Below are 9152 nucleotides of genomic sequence, written 5' to 3'. Positions count from 1 at the left end.
TTACAAAAATTATTAATAAACTCACACCATCAATGTTAGCTAATAAATACGATAAACGATAAAATTGGAAAAAAAAAATTTGGTGTCATATCGATATACCAAATTAGTTAGTATAAAGTGTTCGAATTTAATGATATAGTTCAGAAATATAAGCGTATACATAAACAAATGAATAGTATAAATTGGGCCGGGTGTTTACTTTCTATAAGATCTCCCCAAATACCCATTAAAACCTTGAAAGGCCCATAGAAATCTGATCAAATGATCCAGCAAAGGCCCATAAAGTTTCATATTTGCGCAAAATATGTTCCCAAAGTTCCGAAAAAATGAAGAGAAAAATGGGGGATCGAAGAAAACCAGCTAATGATTCGAACAAGAAAACGAAAATTGAGTGGCCAACCATCAGACCTAAGTCTAATCTTCAAGTTATTCGCCTCAAAGATGACGATCTGATTACTGTACGGTACCTTCGATACAATTGCAGCGATTACTTTTTTTTTTTTTCAATGTTCTGCAGAAAGAACTATGATGTTGACCAAGATTATTGTTGTTTTTTCGATTTTGATAGAATTTGTTTAGTTTGATTAAATAATTTTTCTGCCACGCTTTGTTAAATATAGGGATTATAAGGGTGCCCGTGGTATTCAAGCCCTGTTAAGTTTTTTTAGTTATTTTCTATTTCTAGTGTTGGAACGTATTTGGGATCGATTTTTTGTTGCTGTAGCATCAAACATGTGAATTGAGATTTCAGTAATGTGTAATGGATGAAAGAGGGATTTGACTTAGATTTAGTAACATCATTGAGTAAAAAATGCTCAATGTAGAAGTGATTTCCGGATAGAGATTGAAATTGATGCCTTGTTGTTTGTGTGAGTTCATCGATTATTTCTATAGGTCGAGGGGCGACCGAAATTTGTGTCTACTGTCTATTGATGCGAGCCATTGGTAGGCTGAAGCACGAATTTTTTGAAAAGTACATATAATATTTCATTTGTTTAAAATAATCCTGGCAACAAGTCTCCGATTGCTATGCATGAAAGTTGAAATGACATGATTTTTGGGTCTTAGTTTTTGTCGGGGTAGATGTTTGGAGCTTTATTTTTATTATAAGAACTTAGCGCACAATGTGACCAGTTCTGCACTTCAGAAATAGTTTTTGGTAATTGAACTCTCAAATCCATGACTAATGTTCTGGATTCCTTCTACTTTTTAGTTTTGATTTATGGTTCACTTGTGTGACAAACGTGGTACAAGTTGGGTTTAATTTTCACATGGCATTTTTAAGCTTGAGTCTTTCAGATAGGACGTTTTATGATTTCCGACCGCCTTTCTTGAACCAGCCTGACGATAATGTGACATTCCTAAATCCTAACCAGTTTTTGATTATGGTATTCAGATTCAAAATTATTTTACATCTGCTGAATCAAAAGCATTTATAAAAGCTGCTGAATCAATTGGTTTTGCTCACCAAGGCAGTCTTGGTCCAGCAAAAGGTGAAGCTTACAGGGACAATGATCGTGTATCTGTCAATGATCCCATTCTTGCTGAAGCAATGTGGCAATCTGGACTTCAACAGTTATTCTCAGACTTTAGGATTCAGGGAAAAGTTGCAGTTGGCTTGAATCCTAATATCAGACTTTACAGGTTTGTAACTTTTGCATCTTTTAGTCACTAATTTCCTGGAATATATAAGTATGACTTACTAATGAATGTTAAGTTCCCACGGCAAGCGCAGAATGATTGAAAGATACCTTTTATTGTGTGCTGAACCAAACTGCTTATTCCATGTTATTATTTTTGGAGGTGGATGAGGGGATATTTCAGCAGAATCGAACCCTCGAACCTCCGATCCATATTACTGTTTTGGTTCACTTATGATAAATGGATCTTGGCAACTGTTGTATGTGATTGCTTATGCTTTGATGTGATTTTTACAAGAAGTTAGTTATGTGTGATGATATATGAAACGTTTGGTCATGAATATTGTTCTTTCATGGAAAGATCCAAAATCATTCTTCACTAACATGTCCATTTTTCTTATTACTAACCAATAGGAAATGTAACAGGTATACTGTTGGTCAACAATTTGGACAACATATTGATGAAAGTGTTCATCTTGGAGAAGGGAAGCGTACATACTATACTTTATTAATTTATCTAAGTGGTACTCCTGGTAGAACTAAAGCCAAGTCAAAGAATGATGAAAATGGTGCTCCTAGTAAAACAAAAGCCAAGCTGAAGAACAATGATAGTCTTCAAGATTCTTTTGATGTATTGGTTGGAGGAGAAACTGTTTTCTATGGTCCACGAAATGCTATTGTTGCTGAGGTACTATCCTTTTCAATATTTTGATATATCATGCAACAACGTGTCCATTGGCCATCCTAGTAGCTCAAAGTGGCAAAGTTGGTTTTCCATAATGCAAGGTTATGGATTTAAGCCATGTCTGGTGTGTAAGTGTGAAAAGAGGGAAGAAAGAAAAACAAGCAATTTTACAAGCTAAGGACCTGTTCATTTTCATGTTAAGAATATGGCCTTAAATTTGGGGGAATATTATGACAAATTTTGGAAGTGTCGATTTTGTATAGTGCGTGCTCTTCTAGATCAACTACTTGTACATGACAATTAGATGTAATCTCGAGACTATAGTTTCTGCAAATAACTGTCTGGTGCTGATTATACATGAGCTTAGGAAGTAGAATTTGGCACACACCACCCGTAATCTTGCTCATTTCTTCTTGGATCCCTTAGACATTCTTTATAATATGAATTTTGTGTTAGTTACATGCCTAATAAATAAAACAATGCAGGTACCTCCCACAGAAGGAATGGCTCTACTTCACATTCATGGCAGCAAGTGCATGCTGCACGAAGCTCGGATTGTCAGTAAAGGTGTAAAGTATGTCTTACGATCTGATGTAGTATTTTCCTGAGGATTCTTGAGAATCAACATGACAATCATTTTCCGTAAGTAATCGATTTTACATCCTTTAAATATCATGTTCAACTCATTGTTCTTTGTGAATCTATGCTTATCTATTGCTCATAAAATGTTCTGAAATGCATCAGTTTGGATATTCCTTTTTAAACATAATAACCCAGGCCAATCATTGTTCAAACGCAAGTTACCAAGTTTTCATAACTTTACCTTCTACATTCAAAATTTGGATAAAAAAATCTTAATTAATAAAGATGTGGCCATCCTCCCTTGCTTTCAGTTTCTCAGCCACTCCAAAATTCCTACCCTCAGCGTTGAAGTACCAAATTCTCCCTCCAGTGATCCTCCTGTAATAATCAATATCTAAAATTGATGTCGTTGAGTTCAAGAAACATCCAGATTTTAGGATATCGAGTTTTGAACACGTAAACTTCAATCGGTGTCGTGGGTAGAGCTGAAGTTTTGGCCGCGGAAAAGTGCTGGAGTTCTTTGATTGAGAGGCCCCTTTGAAAGAAGCTTTGGATCAGCGGAAAAGTGCTGAATATGGTTCTATTTGTATTGCCTTAATTTTTTAATACATGCATCATAAACTGGTTGAATGCTATTTTATGAATTTTTTTTTTTAAAAAAAGTTATTTGACGTATTTCAAAATAGAACGATTCCAAGAGCCTTCACACACACACACACACATGAGAGACTTATATAAACTATGTTTTTTTAAATACATTCCATATTTAATTTTGTATTATAAATTTATAATGACCACTTTTAATTTATTCTTCTTATTTTTGGCAAGTTCATTAATACTCGCATTTCCTAAATTTAGTAAATTGTCTCATTTAATTAAGTTACCCAAAATATCAATTACTCAAAAAATTATTGTTAAATTTGTCAATATCTTTAAATATGAAAAATATTCAACATAAAAATGTTATTTATGAAATTAAGTGGTATTAATATTTTTCATCTGAATTTATGTTTTATTTCCAATTTTGGAATCAAGTGAAGTTTAATATTATGCTTTTAATATTTCATTCCAATTTTTTAATTATTATAACCTAAAAATATTAACTTTTAGTTAATAATAATATAATATCTTGCCGAAAATACATGACTAATAATAAAATTGTTATTTTAAAATAATATATTCTTTTTTAAATTTATTATTAATATATTTATGTTAACATTCTTCAAAACAAAATTAATTTTAATATTTAGTGTTTATTTACATAAAACGAGTGAAGTCAAATAATATTCAATCTCCAGAAAACATATTATAAAAATTGTTACTTTGAGTAGTTCCGACAAAGTGTAAATAAATCAAATAGTGTGTTATTCCCATTGTGAAATATAAATAACAACACAAGACATTGTTTTTCTTCTTCCCACATATTACTGATTTCGTATCAAAATTTTAAATGCCAGCTTAATTCATAAAACATGAGTCCCTTTCATGTTAAAAAATGACTAAAATTTTATAATCCAAAAAATAAATTTTAATTAGTCTTATTATTATTATTATATGGAGCCATTTTTTATTTTATTATATATTTTTATATTATAAAATTGATCATAATTAATATTGATTATCGACTGATATAAATTGGAAAATCTTGAGCTATCCCAGCCTCCTCAACTAGGCCTCAAGCTTCCCCAAGCTGCATTTTCGGTGCTCGAGAAGATACGAGTGATTTTGGATACAAAGTAATGGCTTTAAAAAATATTTAAATAAGTTCAAATTTTTTTAAAAAAGATATAAACAAATTTTACGTTTGGGTTAATGTTAAAGAGTGTTTTGTTTTTATTTTTAAATAAATATAAAAGCACACAAGCCAGAAAATATATATTCTAAAAATACACTTAAATAAGTGACAACGGTGAATGCTGATGTTGTGAGTCAATAATAAAAAAGTTCATGATGCATGCATTGAATATCGAAAGATAAGTGAATCGTTTATAGTAAGTCAGCATAGATGTTAGCTTCTAAAATTCGTCACGAATATTAAAATTAATAAATAATAGATATATTGTGGCCTCACGATGTTATACCACAAACCTTTTGAGATAATCACTCTATATTTTATAACTACAATTTATAATTTTAAAGAAAATCATTTTTTAAAAAAAGAAGTTGCTTTTCCAACCAAACACAGTGGAGTTTCGAGTATCTTGAAACCATGGGGGATGATGATTGAAATTCGTATCTTCAAAATCCCTGATCCAGATAAGTCTTTGAAGTTTGGCTTTGCTGAAATGCTGATAACATGTTTGATGATATGCCGGTAAGAGTTATGCGGTTGTAATTCAACTTGATGTATTTTCCGGAAAATGGTTGTGGAAAACTCCTATAAGATGTAGAGATCTGTCTCCATGAACGTAATCGAAATTCCAAAACGGTGGCTTTAGTGAATCTTTTGGTGTTCTATACGACAAACAGTAGTTTGCATAATGCATGGAGATTATCCTATTGGTTTCAAATAGCAGTTCATGGTTTTTATTAAAGAAAAAAGGGAATCCACTCACAATTTAAACAGAAATTATTATAGTTTGGGCTGGCAACATTTAAACCGGTTTTGTTCTTACACTTCAATGGTTTTATGATTCAGGGCGTCGTATCTCCACCGTTCCCTCTCCACAAAGTCTGCATCCAAGAACTGGGCAATGAATGTCCATAGCTTGTATACATCTTCAAAGTCAGCCAAGAATGTAAGTGCAATTGTTACTACCGATATTCCTTGTCCACCTTTCCTGCTCTTGATTCTTTCTGTTTCATTTTCTTTCGTGTTTCTGTCAATGAGTGTCTGTTTCTCTGCTTCGGACTTATCCGGGAACCAAATGTGTTGCAGAAATCCATGCCCAAGAGAAATATTGTTCCTATCGGCTAGCTTCTGCACAAGAACTGGTTCGACCTTTTCTCCTTTCCAGTCGTGTATATTGAACGCTAATCCTTGCCCCCGATCAAATTTTACCTTTGGTCCGTAGATCTTCACGAGTGGGAAATCGTCCAACCGACTAGGATGATGAAATTTCATTAGTGCACTGATCAGCCAGTTGATCAGGTACCTTCCTCTGCTGCTGATAAGCGTCAATCCCAGTGTATCAATTTGATCCAAGCATCTGCATTCAATGTTTGAGCTTTCATTTTTCGCGTGTCTTTCATGTGCTGTGACATGTTTCTCGAATTCTTCTTTTTCTGAAGACTCCAGCTTTCTTTCTGCTGTTATAGATTCTTTTTCAGGCATAACAGTATCAGAGGCCTCATTTCCTTCAGAAATTTTATTTTGTGATTGTTGATCAATATTGGGATCGGCCTGAGACACGGATTTATCGACAGAATCTTGATTTCTCAAAAGTTCAGATTTTTGCTCAATATCTATGTCTGTGACTGGGAAGCTGAACATATTCTTTACTGGTACAATAGATACAGTACCAGCATCGGTTGAATTTTCAAGAAGTTGTGCAGTGGATCTCTTGATGAATAGGCATCCAAAGCCAGTTGGGTTTTCACCAAAAATCTTGTAGAAAGAGCAAATGAGAAAGTCAGGGCGGAAAAGGGAAAGGCCGAAAGTGTCCATATTTTTCGGTCCCAATGCACAAGCATCAAGCAAGATGTGCCATCCGTGCTGTTGCGCCATGGTCATCCATTGATAAGAATAATTAGCTCCAGTTACTCTTGACTGAAGAGGGAACACAAATAGCCCGCTATGTTTTGATTTCTTCTTTTTCCTCACTATCAGCTTCCTAAGATTTTCTGAATGAATCCTAAGCCCTGGCCACTTGAACTCAGACGCCATGACACGAGCCCCTCTCTTCTCGGATGTACTGATCATAGTCTCAAGTGCCTCACTCTCATGGTCATAAACCGTAAGGAGTTTTCGACTGGATTGAAAAGGGTAAGATTCTGCTACGAGTTTGAAAGCCGAGGATCTGTTCGCTGTGAATACCATACAGTACTCGTTTTGAGAGATTCTGAGAAAATCCGTAATCCTTTTCTTGATAATAGATTCCAGTTCAGACCCTTCCCCGCCATAAAGAAGCTGTGACTTGAGATTCAACGACTTATGTTTTAAACCAAACGACACAAAATCAGGTGCATTTTCAGTTGTGGAGTTGTATTGGGACATAACTTGAGACTGTGAAAGGAGGCCAATACCGGCATAATCAAAGCACAAACGGTTTCCAACTGAGAGCATGCAATACTCTCGAGCTCGAATCTCGTCTATTTGCGCCGTTTCTGCGTACTTTGGATACGCTTTAAGGAATTGGATAAACGATTCTTGCAAAGAATGGATGGATTCATGGTTGGTGAAGTGAGTATTGGGGAAAAAAGAAGACTTGGTCATGGCAGTAAAATTGTGACGACAAACTGCAGCTGTGCTTCGACTCTTTGCAATGGTTTGCACAGGCTCAGGCCCTGGCACTGGCACTGGCACTCTAAAGATTGGATTTGGACAGCAACCTTGAAAGCAAACTTGGTCAGTTGCCTTCTCCATTTCAGGTAAATGCATATTTTCTTGATGAAATTATTTGTCTTTGCTTATGTTGTTTTATTTCAGTCTTTAATCTTTTATGCTCTCATTAAGAGACTTGGAAAGGACATCATTTTGAATATCTGTAATGCCCTTTTCCTTTATTTATTTTGTATTCCTTTTTGGCTTTTGCTAAAGCATGCGCGTGTTGGCCAAAGTTGACTTGGCATGATGACATTGTTGAGGAAAGTCGCCACATTTTCTTAAAAATTTTCCCGTAAATTACATTTTTATGCTCCTATTTAGGGGGGCTAGTTTTTTTTTTCCTGATTATTTATTGAGTTTTTCGTCGCTGGAAAAATTCTTTCCCCCAATTGGTACACAATATATGCACAAAGATATAATTTTCCATCTTTAAAGTTTTAATTTTAATGGCCGGCAACAAAGCTGAATTATATCTAATATATTAGATTGGGCCAAAACAAACCTTGCACTTTTATTTAAAAAATAGTGGAATTCGACACAATCCGCAATATTCGCATTCCTAACCCTACTTTCTCTCTTCAGTATGTATCCTGTGAGACGGTCTCACGAATATTTATCTGTGAGACAGGTCAACTCTATCGATATTCACAATAAAAAATAATACTCTTAGCATAAAAAGTAATATATTTTCATGGATGACCTAAATAAGATATCCGTCCCACAAAATACGATCCGTGAGACCGTCTTACACAAATTTTTGTTTTCTCTCTTTCAGTTTCCACCAATGATGCGATGAAAATCCAAGAAAAAATGAGAACACAACAGTTTAATTCTCGACATTTTTATTATTTCAGCATATTTTCAAGGTCTCGGCATTGAAGGTTACAGGATTTGTGGTTGAAGGGAAATATAATTTTCATATTAAATTGATTTCCCTAATATTATCTATTTCTTGATGATTTGATTGATATAATATTTAATTATGGTTTTGCCTTTCTAGATAATTATGTTAAGATTTTATTGTGATATAATATCTTCCTTAAGTCTAATTTCATTCTTGATAAGATTATGTGGAATATTGGATTTGACTTTTCTAGATATTATATTTATGATAAAGATCTTGAAGATATTATATTATTGATTTAACTCTTGATTTCTTTATTTTGTAGATTTCTTTGTGAGATGAAGTGAATTACAAATAAGAGAGATGAAGATTAAAAAGAAGTGAGAGAGTTTTAGTGGAGGAGTTCACGTGCAGGATTTTCGTGGAGGTGATTTTCTTGGGAGCTTAAAAGAAAGAATTTTCGTGGGAAAAATTCAGAGAGTTTGTGTGTAGAATTTTCGTGGGAAAAATTCAGAGAGTTTGTGTGTAGAATTTTCGTGGAGTCGAAGTGTTTTTTGTAAAATCCAGGATTTTAGATTTTATCATGATAATATTTTGTACCAAGATTTGCGAGATTTTCGGAATTTGTGATGTGGCATTTTTTGGAACTCAAGAAATTTAAATAATATCGTGTATATTTTTTTTCGGAATTTGAGATATGCAGAATTTTACCGGATATAGATCTAAGATTTGATATACCTGGATAAAGATTTAAGCAAGAAGATAACCCAATCTTGGAACTAAAAATCTTGAGGATTTTATCATGGGATTTTCGAAAATAATATTGAAAGAATATTAGGGAATTTTCGAAAATCATAGATAAAGGGAAAAGTTTACACGATAAATGCAGCTTGAGAAAGATTTAACTACCAGGAT

The 9152-nt window shown here is 33.8% G+C and overlaps 2 protein-coding genes across 4 annotated transcripts; one reads left to right on the top strand and one right to left on the bottom strand.

Annotated features, from left to right (window-relative positions):
* Positions 1–275: 275 nt before the first annotated feature.
* LOC142524992 (uncharacterized) lies at positions 276–3558 on the top strand. 2 transcript variants are annotated; one of them, XM_075629157.1, is made up of 5 exons: positions 277–458; positions 1397–1644; positions 2067–2328; positions 2811–2967; positions 3219–3558. In XM_075629157.1, the coding sequence occupies exons 1-4, from the start codon at positions 327–329 to the stop codon at positions 2931–2933; spliced, it is 765 nt and encodes a 254-aa protein (XP_075485272.1). In that variant the 5' UTR covers positions 277–326; the 3' UTR covers positions 2934–2967; positions 3219–3558. The 2 variants fall into 2 exon arrangements, with proteins under 2 accessions (XP_075485271.1, XP_075485272.1); XM_075629156.1 differs by having other exon boundaries at positions 276–458; positions 2811–3558.
* Positions 3559–5316: 1758 nt separating this feature from the next.
* Positions 5317–7588, bottom strand: LOC142524507 (uncharacterized). Of its 2 annotated transcripts, XM_075628531.1 has the most exons (2): positions 5752–7588; positions 5317–5645 (listed from the first exon to the last, which is right to left on the bottom strand). In XM_075628531.1, the coding sequence occupies exons 1-2, from the start codon at positions 7445–7447 to the stop codon at positions 5542–5544; spliced, it is 1800 nt and encodes a 599-aa protein (XP_075484646.1). In that variant the 5' UTR covers positions 7448–7588; the 3' UTR covers positions 5317–5541. The 2 variants fall into 2 exon arrangements, with proteins under 2 accessions (XP_075484646.1, XP_075484645.1); XM_075628530.1 differs by having other exon boundaries at positions 5317–7588.
* Between the last annotated feature and the right edge of the window lie 1564 nt (positions 7589–9152).

This window comes from Primulina tabacum, chromosome 14 (assembly GCF_025594145.1).
Source record: "Primulina tabacum isolate GXHZ01 chromosome 14, ASM2559414v2, whole genome shotgun sequence".
NCBI classification, from domain to species: Eukaryota; Viridiplantae; Streptophyta; class Magnoliopsida; order Lamiales; family Gesneriaceae; genus Primulina; species Primulina tabacum.
The sequence above is the reverse complement of the archived record's forward strand: the minus strand, read 5'-3'. Positions and strand labels throughout refer to the sequence as shown.

Bases quoted from the DNA above. Each gene is read 5' to 3' on its own strand.
- LOC142524992 (XM_075629156.1), top strand. From the start codon at position 327: ATGAAGAGAAAAATGGGGGATCGAAGAAAACCAGCTAATGATTCGAAC. The intron at 459-1,396 runs GTACGGTACCTT...TATGGTATTCAG, and splicing joins AAGATGACGATCTGATTACT to ATTCAAAATTATTTTACATC. The intron at 1,645-2,066 runs GTTTGTAACTTT...GAAATGTAACAG, and splicing joins CCTAATATCAGACTTTACAG to GTATACTGTTGGTCAACAAT.
- LOC142524507 (XM_075628530.1), bottom strand. From the start codon at position 7,447: ATGCATTTACCTGAAATGGAGAAGGCAACTGACCAAGTTTGCTTTCAA.